This window comes from Hippopotamus amphibius, chromosome 17 (genome assembly GCF_030028045.1).
Source record: "Hippopotamus amphibius kiboko isolate mHipAmp2 chromosome 17, mHipAmp2.hap2, whole genome shotgun sequence".
Classification (NCBI taxonomy): Eukaryota; Metazoa; Chordata; class Mammalia; order Artiodactyla; family Hippopotamidae; genus Hippopotamus; species Hippopotamus amphibius.
The window spans coordinates 62,131,622-62,153,160 of NC_080202.1; the positions used below are offsets into that span (position 1 = coordinate 62,131,622).

At 40.3% G+C, this 21,539-nt stretch overlaps 1 protein-coding gene across 6 annotated transcripts in view; it reads left to right on the forward strand.

Moving 5' to 3' along the window:
- The window catches only part of ABCA5 (ATP binding cassette subfamily A member 5), a 72,599-nt gene that overhangs the window by 30,529 nt on the left and 20,531 nt on the right, over positions 1–21,539 (forward strand). For all 6 annotated transcript variants that reach the window (XM_057716944.1, XM_057716942.1, XM_057716943.1 and 3 more), the window contains 10 exons: positions 64–239; positions 757–876; positions 1,897–2,035; positions 3,192–3,282; positions 3,469–3,608; positions 4,588–4,707; positions 7,444–7,645; positions 10,616–10,785; positions 19,224–19,351; positions 19,734–19,871. In XM_057716944.1, coding sequence (XP_057572927.1) covers positions 64–239; positions 757–876; positions 1,897–2,035; positions 3,192–3,282; positions 3,469–3,608; positions 4,588–4,707; positions 7,444–7,645; positions 10,616–10,785; positions 19,224–19,351; positions 19,734–19,871 — 1,424 coding nt within the window. The remainder of the gene's footprint in view (positions 1–63; positions 240–756; positions 877–1,896; positions 2,036–3,191; positions 3,283–3,468; positions 3,609–4,587; positions 4,708–7,443; positions 7,646–10,615; positions 10,786–19,223; positions 19,352–19,733; positions 19,872–21,539) is intronic.

A 21,539-nucleotide genomic window follows, 5' to 3' on the forward strand; every position in this document is an offset into this window, starting at 1 on the left:
CCAAAGCATATCTATTTTTGATACTTAACATATTTAATATAAATGTATATATTCTGCTTTTAGGGTTTGCATCTATATATGGACACAGAGTCTCAGAAATAGATGAGATGTTTGAAGCAAGAAAAATGATTGGCATTTGTCCACAGTTAGATATGCATTTTGATGTTTTGACAGTAGAAGAAAACTTATCCATTTTGGCTTCAATCAAAGGAATACCAGCCAATAATGTAATACAAGAAGTATGTTATTTATATAGAAATCTTCGCTTTTATTTGCTGTAAATTAGTAACCTTTTGCCATAACTTGTGTAATAAAAAATATGCTTGAAAATCTAAATATAAAACCTGTTCTGAGTCAGTAAACAGAAAGTTATTATAAAGAATTAGAACTTGGAACAGTAGTTTTAGCATGTAGAAAAAAGTCCTGGTTTCATCTGGAGGATTCTAGTCTCTCAGTGCAGATGCTTCTTTCTTTTCTTTTCACCTCCACCCCCTTCCCCTGCCACACAGACACACACGGAGCCTTTGCGTCGATCCCCTCCCACCACCCGGGGGTCCCTCAAATAAAACAGAGCTTCCTGTCAGGAATCTTTTTATCTGTTATTTCAAAATTATACATGGATATATGTCAAAATTAAATTCTGGACTAAAAGAACATTTTAAAAGTTGATATTAAAATTGGAACACTTAAAAACTAGTATTGATAGTCATGTAAATGATGTGATTTTAAGCACGTAATTTATTAACACTTTTATAGGTGCAGAAGGTCTTACTGGATTTAGACATGCAGGCTATCAAAGATAATCAGGCTAAGAAGCTAAGTGGTGGTCAAAAAAGAAAACTGTCTTTAGGAATTGCTGTTCTTGGGAATCCAAAGGTAAGCAGATATTAGTGTCATTGATGAGATAATTTTAAATTATTTTGAATAAAAAAGCAGGTTGTAGAAATATATACATACACACCTTGTATGAATTTTAAACATACAGAAAATACTATATGTTATTATGGATATAATTATAGTAATAAGGTTTTAAAACTGAAGTCAGAAGGATATACTGTCTTTAAGGCAGTGGTCGTGTCTCAGAAGGGGAATGGATAGGACGGACTTTTGCTATATCCTCAGTGTTTTATTTCTCTGCAGAAAGATCTGATCTGAAGTAAGATAACATTTGTTAAATTTCAGCGGTGGCTGTGAAAGTATTGTTGTATTATTCTCTTTAGTTTTCTACACGTTTGTAATGGCTATAATAAAAATTTAAAAATAAGAACAAAATCTAAGGAATAGTTCAGTTTTTCACTGTTCTGTGGGTTTGGTTCTGTTTGTGTCTGTTCTGTGCTGTTCTCTGTCCTGTGGAAACAGGGAACCAGCTGACGAGAGCTTTGCCCGGTGTTAGAAAGCGGCTGGTGTGCGCCTGCAGCCAGGAGCCCCTGGCCTCCACGTCCCTCCACATCCCCCGCTGCTGAAGCCTGGGGAGGACTCTGGGTTCTGGCTTTATGTTAGCTTATCTTCCTCCCAATCCCCAGCACTGTGTTTTTGAGATGAAAAAAAGTCTTAAGACAAACTGCTTTTCCTTAAAGAACATAATTCTCTAATGAGCGATTGTTACATGTACAGAATTTAACTGTTCAGGTAAAGGTGGTGTACTTACTGTTTTGTTTTTAGTTTATTTATCTGATTGTCATTATACTTATGTCTTATGTATTACATAGAGTATTCATATGCCCAACTGGTAATTTTTTAAATTGATGCTAACACATATGAGTGGAGATCTCAGATCTAATACATTTCTGATTGGATGTAGTAACTTTAAATGGGGAAGCTTTGCAGGGTCCTGGTAAATTTTACGTATTTTAGTTCTCCTGAGGACTCCCGGCGTCTGCCACCCCTTTCCCGCAGGTGTTGCTGCTGGACGAACCGACAGCTGGAATGGACCCTTGTTCTCGTCATGTTGTTTGGAATCTTCTGAAATACAGAAAAGCCAATCGGGTGACAGTGTTTAGTACTCATTTCATGGATGAAGCCGACATTCTTGCCGGTGAGATTTTTGCTTTATTTTAAAGGACGAGGTCATGGGGCCAAAGGGAGATTAGACAGAGAAATGCTAAATTCTGAGAAATAAATGAAGCTGTGCGTTCTTCACAAAAAAGATATTAAAGTTTTTGAAATTACATGTTTTTGTGTTGGGGGGTCCCCGTGACCACCCCAGGTCCAGTAATCTGCCACGAGCACTCACAGGACTCAGCAAGGCCACACTCCCGGGTGTGAGTTATTACAGAGAAAGGGAAAGGGCACAGGGCAGTCAGCAAAGGGTACAGGCTCGTGGGACAAAGTCTGGGGCAGCCAGGCGGGCTGCCTGGAGTCCTGTCCCCACAGAGCCACCAGGACACTCCCCGTTTCTCCAGCAGCGAGTTGTTCTCGGCGCCCGGGGCTGTTCTTGGGGCTGGTCACATGGTGCCCTCTGCCTGGTGTGGACCAACTGCCAGCTGCTCAGCAGGAACAGGTGTCAGCTGTGACCTGCGTCGTCTGTGCAGCTCAGGTGCAGGGCCACCCTTGCCCGTTCTGGGAGAGGTGAGAACCTTCCTCAGAGCCGGTCTCCAGACACTGCTCAGGAGCCAGCCTTGGGGAGGGCTTCCTGAGAGTCATGGCCTCCGGCCAGTGCTAAACACACTCCCACAAAGGAACGTGAGGGTTAAGCCAGCACAGGAGTTAGTGACTGTGACAGGGTCCCTGCGTGTGCAATTCCCGAGCAGCCTCTTTCTGTTCACAATAGAATCTAATGAATCGGACATGTCATTCACTTTTTCAGGAGTATCTTTGTTTAAAAAAAACTAACATTCTGTGTTTGTCATTTTTACATTTGGTTATTGAGGAGATTGTGAAGGAGCTTCTGTTAGTGACCTTGTAGGAAGAGTCTGAGGTATTTGGAGCAGTGGTAGGAAAGCAGACCGTAGAGGAGACTGCCGGGTGTAGCTCCTGGCTGGTCATGTCACAGTCGCGTGCATTGCGGCAGACTGTACGCTGTTGCCTCCAGGTCTCATCGAAAAAGCAGGTGGTGATTGTCTACACCTTCCTCATACGACTGTCGTGATGTGTAATGAGCTCACACACGGGTGTCTCAGGGTAGTCCAGGGCATGTGCGCGCCGGCGGTGACGGCTGTTACTCGCTGTTAAGCGCAAATCTCTCTTTGCAGATAGGAAAGCGGTCATATCACAGGGGATGCTAAAGTGTGTCGGCTCTTCAATTTTCCTCAAGAGTAAATGGGGAATCGGCTACCGCCTGAGGTACCGTTCGTTCTTTACTGACTTGTTCCTTGCTCTGTTCTTGACCTGTTGCTGCTGTATTTAGGGTTTGCCAGGATGTGCTTTGGCCGTTTTTTATGACTCTGGCTTGAACTTAAAGCACTCAGAATGTACTTTGGGCTGATGACTAAGGAATCATAAACAATTACAGCTTTTGGTTTTCTCTAGCATGTACATAGACAGATACTGCGCCTCGGAGTCTCTTTCTTCTCTGGTTAAACAGCACATACCTGCGGCTGCTTTGCTACAGCAGAATGACCAGCAGCTTGTGTACAGCTTGCCTTTCAAGGACATGGACAAATTTTCAGGTATTCCCTCCTGTCTGTTTCCTCATTGTCTAACCAGCATCTTGCATTGGGAATGAGTTTTCTTCCTTTCCTTGGTTTATTTTTCTGTGTAGTATTTACACACTCCCAGGTCCCAGAGTTAATATTCCGTTTCTGCTTTATTTTGCTTTTGAAAATCAGAAATACTATAGGCCGTTTGTTTTTTTTATAAACAGCATCCAACTAGTGTGTTAACTTATATAAATAATCGTTTGTGTTGTTGCCAAGAAAGAAAGAAATTGTCCCCTTTTTTTGTTCTGGGAACAAGAATACAAATATACACATACACACATATATACGTATGCACACACAAATGTGTATACACACACATACACACATGTACACACACACACACGTATATACACACACACACACACACACACACACAGTTGTTTGTGTAAGTCCTCAAGCTCTTTTCCAGTTTCATGATTTCATAATGAATTTCATCATCACATGGTGAACCCTGGAATGATTTCATTTGTGGCGTTAGTTTTCTGCTTTTTGATGACGAACCCAGACTGAGTCTCCTTTATCTGTTGAGGGTCTCTTAATAAACAAAAAGATATTTATTACTGTGGAAGAAATGTTGTGTAGAATTCCCATAGCATTCCTATAATTAGATGGAAATTTTCTGTGTGATTTTCTGTGGTTTCCTTTTGAGAAAAAGGAATCATTGATTAACTGAATTGAAATACATATGTCAACTTAATGTACTCTGCCCATCATTCTGTATGTAAAATATTTCTTAGTTTATATTATGATACATGTCTAATAGATATATCTCCCTAAACAAACATTCCTTGGGGTCCTTAGCAATTTCTAAGAATGTTGAAGGGGTCCTGAGGCCAGAAAGTCTGAGAACCCCTGTGCTAGCGAGTGAATTCAGTAATATCCTATTTTAAAAGGACATTTTAGAATAATTCATGGTAGTATACATAACTACAGTGTTCTTTCCCTTTAGGTTTATTTGCTGCTTTAGACACTCATTCAAATTTGGGTGTTATTTCTTATGGTGTTTCCATGACGACTTTGGAAGATGTATTCTTAAAGCTAGAAGTTGAAGCGGAAATTGACCAAGCAGGTAAAAACAAAACATTTTAGGCAGCGAACCAGACAGATGGTGATGAAGACACGTACCTGTATAAGCATGTGAGCTTTGTGTTTTGGGAAAGAAAGGCTAGAAATAAACAGGTAGTAAGTAATTCAGGTATTTACGGATAGTGATAGGAGTTATGAAGGAAATAGTGGGGTGGTCTTGGGAGGCAGATAACTGAGACTGTCTCAGGGAGGACTTGTTTGAGATGATATTTAAAGTGAGACCTGGAGGCAAGAAAAATAAGATTTTATGCAGGGCCTTCCAGATAAAGGGAATTGCTGCTGCAGAGGTGTTGATCGAGAGATGAGGTGGATGTTTTGATGGCAGGAAAAGGCCACTGCGGAGAGCCAAGGAAAGGGTAGCGTGCAGTGAGCTCAGAGCGGGGGGCAAGGGGCCCTATCATGTCTAGTCTTTGAACGTCTGGAAAAGCATTTTGTTTGTTTTCTTAGTGTTATGTGAAGCTGCCAAAGAGTTTTAAAGCAAAGGGGTAGCGTGATCTGATTTGCATTTTCGAAAAATGCATTCCAATTGTTGAATGGTGAGCGGATTGTAAAGAAAGTTTGGAAGCAGGAAGACCAGTTAGGAAGCTATGGCAGTTTACCTTAGTTGGAACTAGGATGGTTGTGAAATTAGGGGAACATGAGCGGATTTGGGTTGTACTAGAGGCTCTGGTGGTGACTTGCTGATGGTTAGTGTTAGGGGTTGGGGAAAGGGCGGAGTCAAGAATGGTTTCTAAGCTTTTGGCTTGAGAAGTGGAAATGGAATTGCCATTTCCTGAGAATGGGGGAGCAGCGAGTTTGGGGAAGGGACGCTAGGCATGGAGTGTGGTTATATTGTTTGAGATGTTTACTAGACATCCCAGTGAAGATGCCTGTGGTCTGTTTAACCCACTTGGAGCTAAGTGAGGGTGTTGGGGCTGAAGAAAGAGATTCTTGAGCTGCTCCTGTATAGATGGCCCTGTGGGACTGGATGAGATCGCTTCGGGAGAGAGCATAGGTAAGAGTAGAGGGGGGGGCCCTGAGGGTGAGCAGTGAAGGGCCAGGAAGGGCTGACTGGGAAGGTACCATTAGTGCTTTCTCTTTCTTCACGGAAGGAGATGTGGGAGCCAAGACAGTGATGCTCGAGGAGAGAGGGGGTGGTCAGTTCTCTGCTGATTGCTGTGAAGCATAAGAGGACAAACACATGGAAGACGGGGGGACCTTGGAAGTGTGGAAGCCAGTTGTGACCTTGACACGAGTAATCTCACTGGTGTGGTCAAGATCTGTTCTGTTTAGGGAGAGAGTGTGAGTGGAGGAAACTTTCCTCAGGATTGAAAGTAGCAAGACGGGTGTGGTGGTGCGTCCAGAGAGTGAAGGAAATGGGGCTGTTTTCTGTCAAACGTGGAGAATAAAAAGTCAAGTTTATGATGAGGACATGGTATCAGGTTGTAGTTAGAGAAGGAAAGTTCACACAAAATTTGTGGATCTTTCATCGTTGGAGAGATAAGATCTTAAATTTGGGCATTTGTCAGGTTGATGAAATTGAGTAAAGACATGGGAATAGAGAAATAAAGCGAGTCAGAGGTCAGGATGTAGATTGTGTCCTCGGTGAAAATGCTGTCACTGAGGATGGTGGAGAGAACTGGGTGGAGAAGATGCCTGTATGTGGTGCTCAATACTTTGAGGCATACGAGGTAGTTTCTAGATACGTCTGGGTAGTGGAAATGAGGATGAGAAGGCTGTGCTCTGTTTTAAGCACTACTGGCTTTTCTCTGTAGCCCCTTTAAGGGCATTATGCAAAATAAATTTACCTCTAACATCGGCTTGCTTTCAGTCTGGCTGATTTTAATTGTTTTATTTTTTAAAGGTTAGAATATATGAAAGTCTGTAGAAGGCCAGTTGGAGCTCACTGCATACCATGTTGTGAAATGCAGTATTTTAGGACCCGCTTGCAGTTTGATTAGTTGCTGTGTCAGGGGAAGACAGGGATTGAACTTGTCCATCTACTGAGTCATCCGTTCAGACTGTTGAGTTGGTAAGATGCCAACACAGCTAGGTTGTACTTAAATATTATTTTATACACTATTCTGCTCCACTCGTGAAATTTTTAATGTTTACTTATTTTTTAAATTTAGCCTAAGTCCTTCTTTATACCAAAGCTTGTTTTTGTCTTTTTAAAATTATTTTTCATCTCTTTTAAATTGAATGAATTTTGTAAAAATAACATATCTTGATTTCTAGTCCAATCAAGTAGTTTTGTCTGGTTTTGGTCTAATGGAATCAATCATGTAGCATGTCTCTTTTACTTATATTTATTCTGGTTTATTTTACTTAATGTTTGTATGATCAAGCTACTATAGTTATACAATAGTTTGTTCATTTTCATTGTTTTAAACTATTATATTACAGGAATATTTCATGACTTATTTACTCTTTCACCTGTTGAAAGACATTTGGGTTCTTTCCAGTGTGTGGCTGTTGGTAAGGGTACTAGCCAAAGACATTCTTGTACGTGTGTTTTGGTGAGCCCTTCTGCATGTAGTTCTGTTGAGAGAGAGTGTCCTGGTCATAAGCTGTGCGTGTGTTCGGGTTTGATATGTTGCCAACATAGGTGACAGTTCCTTCTGCCCAGGGTCTTTGCCAGGTGTGTGCTGCTTTGAAATATACCTGCTACAGAGAAATTTTCATCTTTTTAAGGAATATACCATCATTCCATTCTCTGTCATTTTGTTTTGGCAAATAGATTATAGTGTGTTTACTCAGCAGCCACCAGAGGAAGAATTGGATTCGAAATCTCTTGATGAAATGGAGCAGAGCCTGCTTATTCTCTCTGAAACCAAGGCTTCTCTGGTGAGCACCAGGAGCCTTTGGAAACAGCAGGTGTTTACAATCGCAAAGTTTCACTTCCTTACCTTGAAACGGGAAAGCAAGTCAGTGCGATCTGTGTAAGTATAATCACTCTTCTGCCTGATGAGTTGTTTTCTTTAAAAATAGAAACTGAGCTTACCATCTTAGTCTTTAAAATGTAGACGTGTAAATATGTGTGGTTTTGAAAGATTAAAACTGTAATTTCACGTCAGAGGAAAAAAATTACGCCTATAATAATTTCATTGAGTATCACTAGAGCCTTACTCTTTTTTAAAACTAGCATTTTTTTGTCCCATGTATAGAATGGAGTAACAAATAATATTCTTAATTGTGTAATTTTTGAATTACTGTCATTATATTTAAATTTTATTTTGCATTTATATTTTTTACAATTGTTTTGCCTCTGTTACTAATATTTATGACCACCTTTTGTAAGCAGCAGGAAGCATAAGTGTTATCCTGTTTATCAGATGAAGAAACAGAAATATAAAGGATTTATAGCTGATAGAACTGTGACCAAAATGACATCTTTTCCGCTTAGCTTTATCTCTGTCAGTTAGGTTCCCATGGACTGCTAGACACTGAGTTATGTGGAAATAATGTTAAGTACTTTTATACACCACGCTGTCTGGTTACATCCAAAATGAAATAAAACTTCATAATCAAGAATAAGAGTTTTGTTATATGTTTGAAATATGCTGAACTTATTTGCTTTTTTGCCCAAACTTATTCAGTATCAAAGAAATATCAGTCAGGTATCTGATTTATTCCTTTATCAGCATTAGTGAAAGAAAAATCTTTGTTTAAATCAACATGTGTCAGTTTGTTTGGTTGAATACTACTCTCATAAAACACTCCCTGAGAACTCTCCTGCACTGTTGGTGGGAAAGTAAGCTGGTACAGCCACTGTGGATGGAAAACAGTTTGGAGGTTCCTTAAAAAACTAAAAATGGAACTACCATATGATCCAGTAATCCCACTCCTGGGCATATACCCTGAGAAAACCATAATCCAAAAAGAAACATGTACCACAGTGTTCACTGCAGCACTATTTACAATAGCCAGGACGTGGAAGCAACCTAAATGCCCATCAACAGATGAATGGATGAAGAAGATGTGGCACATATATACAATGGAAAATTACTCAGCCATAAAAAGGAATGAAATGGAGCTATATGTAATGAGGTGGATAGACCTAGAGTCTGTCATACAGAGTGAAGGAAGCCAGAAAGAGAAAAACAAATACTGTATGCTAACTCATATATACGTAATCTAAAAAAAAAAAAAAAGAAATGGTACTGATGAACCCAGTGACAGGGCAAGAATAAGGATGCAGATGCAGAGAATGGACTGGAGGACACGGGGTTGGGGGGGCGGGGAGCGAATGGGAAGCTGGGATGAAGTGAGAGAGTAGCGTAGACATATATATACTACCAACTGTAAAATAGATAGCTAGTGGTAAGTTGCTGCATAACAGGGAGATAAACTCAATGATGGGAGATGCCTTAGAGGGCCAGGACAAGGAGGGTGGGAGGGAGTCATGAGAGGGAGGGGATATGGGGATATATGTATAAATACAGCTGATTCACTTTGGTGTACCTCAAAGGCTGATACGAGAGTGTAAAGCAATTATATTCCAATAAAGAGCTTAAAAAAAAACCAAAACTACTCCCTGAAAAACAATAAAAGTATCTTAGTTTTGGCTCCCGTAACAAAACAACACAGACCGGGTGGCCTGAACGGCAGAAGTTCCTGAGGCTGGGAGTCAGGCCAGGGTCCGCGCGGTCGGGTTCTGGGGAGGACTCTTCCTGGCCTGCAGCTGGGCCATCGCCTGCAGGGAACAAGCCGTCTGGTGTCTCTGCTTGTGAAACACCCATCCCATCATGAGGGCCCCATCCGCCTGATCTCATCTGACCCTGATGACCTCCCGAGGCCTCATCTTCATATACATCGCTTTGGGGGTTAGAGCTTCTACGTACAAATTTGGGAGGAGGGTGACTGACCTTCAGTCCACTACAGGAAGTGTCCCATGGTCAAATGTGTATTGGCCATCTATGCATGTAGAAAATATTGTAGCTTCTGTTTCCTCTGGTAAAGATTTCTTCATTACCGTATAAAAACACGAGTGGTTCTGTGGTAAAGAAATTATTTCAGCTTTGTTTAACTTGGAGTTTCCAAATATTTTTTATCATGAATTTTTTTTTTAACCTAAAACACCTATTAACTTACTGTGGAACTAGAGTTCAATGCAGTATGCTTGTGGCAGTGCTGATTTAGGTCTGCTTACAACAATTTAAGAATAACTTAAAATTATCAGGTTTCTGAAAATTATAAAATGGTGATGGGTGATAACCTAAGCTCTCTCTACCCACTGTTGTGACACCTGTCACATACACTGTGGAGATGTTTTGCAGGCTGAGACAGAAGGTTACCTGTCTCTCAGGTAGAAGGGCATTTTGAGTGGGTAGTAGAGTTATGTGCTGTACCAGCTACACATGGTGATCTTCATAACTGACTGTAGAGGAGACATGGACATTGATGTGGTTAGGATGACACTTCAAAGATACCAGTCATCCTGAGTTTCACTCTATTTTTATTTTCTTCACTGGATCTAAAATATTTTTGTATCATGTATTTTCTAAAATATTTGGAGAGTACATAGGATAGAGGTAGGGCAGCAAATAGTTCCTTCAGGAGAGTAGAGATATAAATGTGACATTATGTCTGTTTTTTTTTTAAAGTTGTAACTACAGGTTTACATGCCCTATAAAAATTTTAAGGTGGCACTGATCTAAAATATACTTTTATAACTTTTAATTTTATCATTGAATATTGGCTTTCTTTGCAATATTGTCAAGAGACCATTTTGGAGAGTAGAAATCTACTTCCAAGTGCTACTTTTTCAATTTTTTTTTTCCTTTTATTTTCTTTCTTTCTTTTTTTTTTTTCATTTTTAAATGAGTACCTTTTAACTGTCATGTGAAGGAGGATTGTTGTGCAAATGTACATATTAATGTGCCTTGAATTGTATTTTTTTTTCCTTTCAGGTTGCTTCTGCTTTTAATTTTTTTCACAGTTCAGATTTTTATGTTTCTGGTGCATCACTCTTTTAAAAATGCCGTGGTTCCCATCAAACTTGCTCCAGACTTATACTTCCTACAACCTGGAGATAAACCTGAGAAATACAGAACGAGTCTGCTTCTTCAGAATTCTACTGGTGAGAGTGTGTGAAGGTTTGTGCGTGTGTGTTGGTTGGACCTGGGGGGAGGGGTAGATACAGGTCAGAGATTTGGATCTGAGAAATGTCTGTACAGGCACTTGGGTCTGCACAAGCCTGAATTAAGTAAACACCTCTCTGTTGCTGGGTGATATAGTAGAGGAATGAAGTTGTGGTTTATGTGTAGATGACAGCTTTAAAATACTCTGAGCTGCACTGTTTACAATCATAGTTTCCTCTTTTCATAGTAGCCTTGTTTTCCTCAGAGCAGCGAACTTCATCTGAGTTTATGATGAGAAATAAACTGCAGAAGTTGAAAAACCCTCTTTAGAAAGAGTTACACATATAATAGTTACGCAGTTATATATCTAAATAGAAGTGTTTAAACAGTTTTTAAGGAGTACCTGAAAAATCAGAATTAAGGATAGTTGTCTTAGAAATCTCTATAGTCCAATACTTAAATTCATAATGGATATTTTTGGATTTGCTGTTGATTCTTTTTATTACATAATTATCAATTGTGGAAGAAATTTTAAAACATATGGCTTTGAGCAAAGTTCAGAATAAGTTTTTAAAAACCTCATATAGGACTTTGATTTTGAAGATATTAAAACCTGATTCAGAATTTTACGTGCATTAGATGTTTCTACATCTCCCGTCACATAGTGTGTAGTTAAGGTTCTTGAAGAGGAAAGTGCTGACTGCAATTTACAGTAAAACTAAAGCAGCTCCGCTTGCTTACCTCACTGAGATGTGGTGGAAAGTTGCGTTTGGATGCCCTTTCTACACTCACAGATTCTTTGGAGTTAATACTTCCCAGCACTTCACTTGTGTTCTACCGTCTTTCCTTTTTATTCACTGTTAACTGAAAAGCTTTGCCCAGTGTTAAAATTATAGTCATAGTTAGGGTCAGCTACACATGACTGTTAAATCATCACTCTTGAGTTCTAGCTCTCAGTTTATGATGTGCCCTTTGTTCTTGTGGAGGAGGAAGCTCTTTAGCGATAGAAAACAGTCTTGAATAGAAAATGTTATGTTTCTCAGCTTATTCTCCCATTAGAATTCTTACTTTGGGTTTCATATGCATTTCACCTTGCCGAAATGGAGACCTACATGGAGACTTCCATTCTGATACTGTGGTTTTGTGTGTGTGTTTGGGAAATTGTGCATTCTCTCAAGTATTTCTGCTTGGAGTTCACTCTCGCTGATCTGTAGAAATTCTAGTATTTTCCAAGTTTTGTCCCATCTGTTAATTTTAAGTATTTCTAGAGTTGCTTACATCAGTCTGTCTGTCTGTCTGTCTGTCTATCTATCTGTCTCACATTTTCCTATGCCTTATTGTTGGTCCTACAGGCACAAATCCTTTAGATAGGAGTCACTGGCCTCTGTGTATATTGGGTGGTATCTTGTCCTCCTGGCAAAGCTTTCTGTATCACCGGTGATGCCGCTCCTTCAGTTGTAATAGGGCCTCTTCTTGAGAGGACAGAGCCACTCTGGCATCTGGAGGTGAGAGACCAGGCAGGGCACTGGCCTGGGAGTGGACGTCACCTCACTGAAAGCGCCCTTCTCTCTGACACTCACGTTTGTTGCTGGGTCTGAGCCACGGCCCTGCTGCGTGGTTACTGCGAGGGTTTTCCTTTGTTTGGTTTTGATTTCTTAGAAAGCCACACTTGACCTTCCTTGAGTCCTGGCTTTTGTGATGATGGGCAGAGAATGGTTTCCAATCATCGTAGACTTAGACCTCAGACAGGAGTCAGAATCTCCTTGGCTCCAGTCTATTTAAAGAATATAGATGGAGGCTTCTGCAAGCACCAAGATGGCTCTGTGTAGAAGGTCTGTTCCCGATTTTTTTTTTTGACTTTCAACTGACTGCTCTCAATGCTGATGGCTTGGCTCCATGTGTGTGGAATAGAAGATTTTTACACCGGTAAATTTACAGCCAACAATGAGTATCTTCTTCAGGTCTGCTAATATCCTGTGGCCTTTCTCAAGATCACATAGCTAGTTAATGGTCAACCAGGGACAATCCAGTGTTGTTTCCAGTAGACCAATGATCCCCTACACTGACCTGAGCATTAAACACCTGGGGAGTTTAAAAAAATGCTGATGCACTTTAAAAAATCAGGATCAGAGAAGAATCAAGATGGCGGAGTAGGAGGACGTGCGCCCACTCCCTCTTGCAAGAGTACCGGAATTACAACTAACTGCTGAACAACCATCGACAGAAAGACACTGGAACTCACCAAAAAAAAAACACCCCACATCCAGAGACAAAGGAGAAGCTGCAATGAGATGGTAGGAGGGGCGCAATCGCATTAAAATCAAATCCCATAAATCCTGGGTGGGTGACTCACAAGCTGGAGATCAGTTATACCACAGAAGTCCTGAGGGTTCTGAGCCCAATGTCAGGCTTCCTAACCTGGGGTTCCAGCAACGGGAGGAGGAATCCCCAGAGAATCAGACTTTGAAAGCCAGTGGGATTTGATTGCAGGACCTCCACAGGACTGGGGGGAAACGGAGACTCCACTCTTGGAGGGCACACAAAAAAGTGTGCTCACCAGGACCCAGAGGGAAGGAGCAGTGACCCCGTAGGAGACTGAACCATATCTACCTGCTGGTGTTGGAGGGTTGCCTGCAGAGGTGGAGGGCAGCTGTGACTCACTGAGGAGACGGGCACTGGTGGCAGGGGTGGAAGTGCTCATTGGCATGAGCCCTCCCAGAGTCCACCATTAGCTCCACCAAAGAGCCTGTAAGCTCCAGGGCTGGGTCGCCTCAGGCCAGTCAACCACCAGGGTGGGAACACAGCCCCACCCATTGGCAGACAAGCAGGTTAAAGTGTCACTGAGTTCCACCCACCAAATCGGATTAAAATTTTACTGAGCTCCACCCACCCAGCCCAACCCACCATCAGTCCCTCCCATCAGTTAGCACCTATGAGCCTCCTAGACAGCTTCCTCCACAAGAGGGCAGACAGCAAAATCAAGCAGTATCAGCAGTGTTTCATCTTGTGGAACTGAAAATCACAGCCACAAAAAGAGAAAATGAAAAGGCAAAAGACTTTGTACCAGATGAAGGGACAAGATAAAACACCAGAAAAACAACTAAGTGAAGAGGAGATAGGCACTCTTCCAGAAATAGAATTCAGAATAATGATGGTGAAGATGATCCAGGACTTTGAAAAAAGATTGGATGCAAAGATTAAAAAGTTGCAAGAAAAGCTTATCAAAGACCTAGAAGAATTAAAGAGCAAACAAACAGAGATATGCAACACAATAACTGAAATGAAAAATACACTAGAAGGAACCAATAGCAGATTAACTGAGGCAGAAGGACGAATAAGTGACCTGGAAGACAGAATGGTGATAATCACTGATGCAGAAAAGAATAAAGAAAAAAGAATGAAAAGAACTGAAGACAGCCTAAGAGACCTCTGGGACAATGTTAAACGCACCAACATTCTCATTATAGGGGTCCCAGAAGGAGAAGAGAGAGAGAAAGGACCTGAGAAAATACTGGAAGAGATTATAGTTGAAAACTTCCCTAACATGGGAAAGGAAATAGCTACTCAAGTGCAGGAAGCACGGAGAGTCCCAGGCAGGATAAACCCAAGGAGAAACACGCCAAGACATATAGTAGTCAAACTGACAAAAATGAAAGACAGAGAAAAGTTATTAAAAGCAACAAGGGAAAAACAACAAATAACATACAAGGGAACTCCCATCGGGTTAACAGCTGATTTCTCAGCATAAACTCTGCAAGTCAGAAGGGAGTGGCATGATACATTTAAAGTGATGAAAGGGAAGAACCTACAACCAAGAATACTCTACCCAGCAAGGATCTCATTCACATTCGACGGAGAAATCAAAAGCTTTGCAGACAAGCAACAGCTAAGAGAATTGAGCACCACCAAACCAGCCCTACAACAAATGCTAAAGGAACTTCTCTAAGCAGGAAACAGAAGAAAAGGACCTACAGAAACAAACCCAAAACAATTAAGAAAATGATAATGGGAACATACATATCGATAATTACCTTGAATGTAAATGGACTAAATGCACCAACCAAAAGACACAGACTGGCTGAATGGATACAAAAACAAGACCTATATGTATGCTGTCTACAGGAGACCCACTTCAGACCTAGGGACACATACAGACTGAAAGTGAGGGGATGGAAAAAGATGTTCCATGCAAATGGAAATCAAAAGAAAGCTGGAGTAGTGATACTCATATCAGATAAAATAGACTTTAAAATAAAAAATGTTACAAGAGACAAGAAAGGACACTACATAAAGACTGAGGGATCAATCCAGGAAGAAGAGATAACAATTATAAATATATATGCATCCATTATAGGAGCACCTCAATACATAGGGCAAATGCTAACAACTATGAAAGAGGAAATTGACAATAACACAATCATAGTGGGGGACTTTAACACCCCACTTAAACCAATGGACAGATCATCCAGACAGAAAGTTAATAAGGAAACACAAGCTTTAAATGACACAATAAATCAGCTTGATTTAATAGATTTCTACAGGACGTTACATCCACAAACAGCAGATTATACTTTCTTATCAAGTGCACCTGGAACATTCTCCAGGATAGATCACATTTTGGGTCATAAATCAAGCCTTGGTAAATTCAAGAAAATTGAAATCATATCAAGCATCTTTTCTGAGCACAACGCTATGAGGTTAGAAATCAATTACAGGAAAAAAACTGTAAAAAAATACAAACACATGGAGGCTAAACAACACGCTACTGAATAACCAAGAGACAAGAGATCACTGAAGAAATCAAAGAGGAAATCAAAAAATACCTAGAGACAAATGACAATGAAAACACAATGATCCAAAACCTATGGGATGCAGCAGAGGCAGTTCTAAGAGGGATGTTTATAGCAATACAGTCCTACCTCAAGAAACAAGAAAAATCCCAAATAAACAATCTAGCTTTACACCTAAAGAAACTAGAGAAAGAAGAGCAAACAAAACCCAAAGTTAGTAGATGGAGAGAAATCATAAAGATCAGAGCAGAAATAAATGAAATAGAGACAAAAAAAAACATTAGCAAAATCAATAAAAGTAAAAGCTGGTTCTTTGAGAAGATAAATAAAATTGATAAACCTCTAGCAAGACTCATCAAGAAAAAGAGGGAGAGGACTCAAAATCAATATAATTAGAAATGAAACAAGAGAAGTTACAACAGACACCGCAGAAATAAAAAGCACCATAAGAGATTACTACAAGCAACTATATGCCAATAAAATGGACAACCTGGATGGAATGGACGGATGCTTAGAAAGGTATAACCTTCCAAGACTGAATCAGGAAGACATAGAAAATATGAACAGACCAATCATAAGTAATGAAATTGAAACTGTGATTAAAAATCTCCCAACAAACAAAAGTGGTTTCACAGGTGGATTTTATCAAACATTTAGAGAAGAGCTAACACCCATCCTTCTCAAGCTCTTCCAAAAAATTGCAGAGGAAGGAACACTCCCAAATTCATTTTATGAAGCCACCATAACCCTGATACCAAAACCATACAAAGATACTACAATAAAAGAAAACTACAGGCCAATATCACTGATGAATTTAGATGCAAAAATTCTCAGCAAAATACTAGCCAACAGAATCCAACAACACATTAAAAGGATCAAACACCATGATCAAGTGGGGTTTATCCCTGGAAAGCAAGGATTCTTCAATATATGCAAATCAATCAATGTGATACACCATATTAACAACCTGAAGGATAAAAGCCACATGATCATCTCAATAGATGCAGAAAAAGCTTTTGACAAAATTCAACACCGATTTATGATAAAAAACTCTCCAGAAGGTGGGCATCGAGGGAGCCTACCTCAACATAATAAAGGCCATATATACAAACTCACAGCAAACATCATTCTCAATGGTGAGAAACTGGACGCATTCCCTCTAAGATCAGGAACAAGACAAGGATGTCCACTCTTGCCACTACTATTCAGCATAGTTTTGGAAGTCCTTGCCACAGCAATCAGAAAAGAAAAAGAAATAAAAGGAATCCAGATCGGAAAAGAAGAAGTCAAACTGTCACTGTTTGCAGATGACATGGTACTATACATAGAAAATCCTAAAGATGCCACCAGAAAACTACTTGAGCTAATCAATGAATTTGGTAAAGTTGCAGGATACAAAATTAACACACAGAAATCTCTTGCATTTCTATACACCAACAATGAAAGATCAGAAAGAGACATTAAGGAAACAATCCCATTCACCATTGCAACAAAAAGAATAAAATACCTAGGAATAAACCTAACCAAGGAGATAAAAGACCTGTACTCAGAAAACTATAAGACACTAATGAAAGAAACCAAAGATGACACAAACAGATGGAGGGACATACCATGTTCTTGGATTGGAAGAATCAACATTGTGAAAATGACTATCCTACCCAAAGCAATTTACAGAGTCAGTGCAATCCCGATCAAATTACCAATGGCATTTTTCACAGAATTAGAACAAGAAATTTTACGATTTGTATGGAAACGCAAAAGTCCCCGAGTACCCAAAGCAATCTTGAGAAGGAAAGACGGAGTTGGTGAAATCTGGCTTCCTGACTTCAGGCTATACTGCAAGGTTACAGTGATCAAGGCAGTATGGTACTGGCACAAAAACAGAAATATAGATCAATGGAACAGGATAGAAAGCCCAGAGATAAACTATGGTCAACTAATCTATGACAAAGGAGGCAAGGGTATACAATGCAGAAAAGGCAGCCTCTTCAATAAGTGGTGTTGGGAAAACTGGACAGCTACATGTAAAAGAATGAAATTTGAACAATACTATACACAAAACTAAACTCAAAATGGATAAGAGACCTAAATGTAAGGCCAGACACTATAAAACTCCTAGAGGACAACATAGGAAGAACACTTTCCAACGTAAATAACAGCAAGATCTTTTTTGATCCACCCCCTAGAATAATGGAGATAAAAACAAAAATAAATAAGTGGGACCTAATGAAACTTCAAAGCTTCTGCACAGCAAAGGGAACTATAAGCAAGATGAAGAGACAACCCTCAGAATGGGAAAAAATATTTGCAAACGTATCAACAAAGGATTGATCTCCGAAATATATAAACAGTTCATCCAGCTCAATATCAAAAAAGTAAACAACCCAATCAAAAAATGGGCAGAAGACCTAAATAGGCATTTCTCCAAAGAAGACACACGGATGGCCAAGAGGCACATGAAAAGCTGCTCAACATCACTAATTATTAGAGAAATGCAAATCAAAACTACAATGAGGTATCACCTCACACCGGTTAGAATGGGCATCATCAAAAAATCTACAAACAGTAAATGCTGGAGAGGGTGTGGAGAAAAAGGAACGCTCTTACATTGCCAGTGGGAATGTAAATTGATACAGCTGCTATGGAAAACAGTATGGAGGTTCCTTGCAAAACTAAAAATAGAACTACCACATGACCCAGCAGTCCCACTCCTGGGCATATACCCAGAGAACACCATAATTCAAAAAGACACATGCACCCCAATGTTCATTGCAGCACTATTTACGATAGCAAGGACATGGAAGCCACCTAAATGTCCATCAACAGATGAATGGATAAAGAAGATGTGGTACATACCTACAATGGAATATTACTCAGCTGTAAAAAGCAATGAAACTGGGACATTTGTAGAGACATGGATGGACCTAGAGACTGTCATACGGAGTGAAGTGAGTCAGAAAGAGAAAAACAAATATTGTATATTAACACATATATGCATAATATAGAAAAATGGTACAAATCAGTCAGTTTGCAAGGCAGAAATAGAGACACAGATGTAGAGAAGAAACATGGACACCAAGTGGGGAAAGCAGGGCGGGTTGAGGGTGGGGAACGAATTGGGAGACTGGGATACCAAATTGTACACTCTAAATATATGCAGTTTATTGTAAAAAATAAAAAAATAAAAAGTTAAAAAAAAAAGAATATAGATGGAGACCTGGTTATGTGTTTTATTATTTTAAGGTAGTTAAGGCAGTTAACATGTATACAAGTTGTCTGTTCAGAGCATTCAGCAGTCCTCCTGGGAGTGATGCAGCCTAACTCCACACCTGGCTTCTGCCTCTCTGAGCCTGGCAGGTTACCTTGTTACATAAAATTGCCAGACAGTTTTTTTTTCTCACTCTTTAACCAGATTCCGTGTGTTACAGGTGAACGTTCAATGTGCGTAACATCAGGAGCAGCAGCAGCAGCTGAAACGTGCACAGTTGCTGTGTGTCAGGTTCTGTTCTAAGGCCTGTGTGTGTGGACCTGAATTTGAATTCAGGCTCTTGATCTCCGAGCCCATGGGACCGTGTCTTAGCCAATGTCACTAAAAGCCAGGCCTGTTTCTCACTTAAACTGATTCTTTGCTTGTTTTCTAATACCAGATTCAGATATCAGTGACCTTCTCAGCTTTTTCACAAGCCAGAACATAATGGTGACAGTGTTTAACGACAGTGACTACGTGTCTGCTGCTCCGCACAGCGCGGCTCTGAACGTGGGCCAGTCGGGAGAGGTGAGAGTGCGTGTGCGGTGCAGCCGTTTCCTCTAAAACCAGTGGTTTGCTGAGTTGACCTTATTACTTGGAAATTAAAATGTACTTTGGGAAATAGCTAGCTGTGGTTACTTAAAATATATTTTATGTACTAATGGAGGACCAATATATGAAGCTATGAGGAACTTAATTATTTTTATGTTATTTTTTTGTTTAAAATATCTAGATTCCAAATCAGGTTATTTTTTCTCTATCATTGAGTATTATTTCTGTGATTTGTTGAACGAGTTTTCAGCACAGTTAGTGAGAATTAACTACTTGGTAAGAAAAGCTTGGTAATAGCAATCATATATATGTTTATATTTATATATACTATATAAGAACTCTGTTTTTTGAATTGCAGGAGTATGTTTTTACTGCTGTTTTCAACAGTACTATGGTTTATTCTTTACCTGTATTGATGAATATCATTAGTAACTACTACCTTTATCATTCAAACCTGACCGAAGGCATCCAGGTCTGGAGTACCCCATTCTTCCAAGTAAGCAAACCTGGAGGTGTGTGCGTGTGTGTCTGTGTGTGTGTGTTTGTCTGTGCGTGTGTTGTGTGTATGTATGTGTGTGTGTTATGTGTGTGTGTGTCTGTGTGTCTGTGTGTATGTGCATGTGTGTGTGTTGTGTGTGTGTGTGTTGTGTATGTATATGTGTGGGGTGTGTGTGTATGTCTGTGCGTGTATGTGTGTGTGTGTGTATGTGTGTGTGTGCGCGCAAACACATAAAATCTCTGTTAGAAGCCAGGCGATGGTACGGAGTGGAGTCTGTAAAGTTCGTCCTGTGACGTCTCCTAGTCCTAAATCCTGGTGGTTAAACCCTGGGTTTAGGTGTCTCTAGTATGAGTTTGCTTCATGGTCAAGGAGGTTCTGTCTCGGTACTGATGTTTTTGTAAAGCATGAGTATTTTTTATATTAGTCATAGAAGAAAAATGTAGATAATTAAAAGTGAATATTGTCCATGTGAAATCTAGATACTGGGTATTGAATCTTGAGGAGTCACCCGATCATTCTTCTTCTAGGTAGGACTGTTGCATTAGAGACATGAACAGCCTCACACGTCTCCAGGAAAATCTTCAACATTTTTCTCTCAATCCTAGTATTGTTTTTCATATATTGAAAAATAAATGGACAAATGTCTTTCTGTAATAGCACTTTCTGTTTCCCATTGCCATACTATTCTTAACAGCTTTGAGATGTACTGCACACACCATCCCACTCACCCATGTGCAGTGTACAGTTCAGTGGCTTTATTACGTCTATGCAGTTGTACAGCCGCCGCCACCATCAGTGTTGTATTTCATCACTCCCCTTGTAGCTGTCAGTGCATCTCTCCCTGTTCCCCACACCCCCACCCTCCAGCCAGCCACTGATCTACTTTCTCTCTCCATGGCTATGTAGTCTTGCCCCATTTTTTTTTAGTGTGCTGTATAATCTTTTGCCACCCCTAAATGGAAATCAAAGATAAACTAGACATGGGGAAAAAGTAACCTAAAATTTGCATCTTAAAAAGACCAGTGGCGCCCAGGTTGGGAGGGGTTTCTGCAGGGGAGATGTGGTGGAGGAGAGCAGAGAAGGGGGAGAGTCAGATTCTTCTACGGACTCGTTCCGCTGAGAGGTGATGAGTGTCTGAGTGGATGCAGTGGCACTGACGACGGGGACAGAGGTAACACGGTGTTAAAAACACACGGCATACTCTGTCATGCTTGCTTCTGTGAGGCATCGCATTTCTTACATTCTGGAGGTAGGTTGGTACATAGTGGTGCCATTCGCCGGTGTTGAGGATGTGGGCAGCAGAGAGAGTGTGGCTTGGTTTTGGCAGAACAGAGATACTGATTTCAGCTTTGAGCCTGCGGAGGGATTGGTTATCCTGGTGGCATTTGAAGGTGTGAATCTGGAGAGATTCCTGGACAGGAAATAAATATTTCTGAGTCACCAGTGCATAGGTGATGTAGAAATCTTCGTTGAAGCTGTAAATCATCCCTTGTGATTTTTGTTGTTGTGAAATATTTCAATCCCACAGAAAGTAAACAACCACGTATCTAGTACCCATATATTTCAAATGTTAGTAGCTTGTCATATTTTTCCTTATTTATTAAAACTTTAAAGACACACTTGAGACCTCCAGTGTGTCCCTCCCAGTCTTCTTCTCTCCTCCAG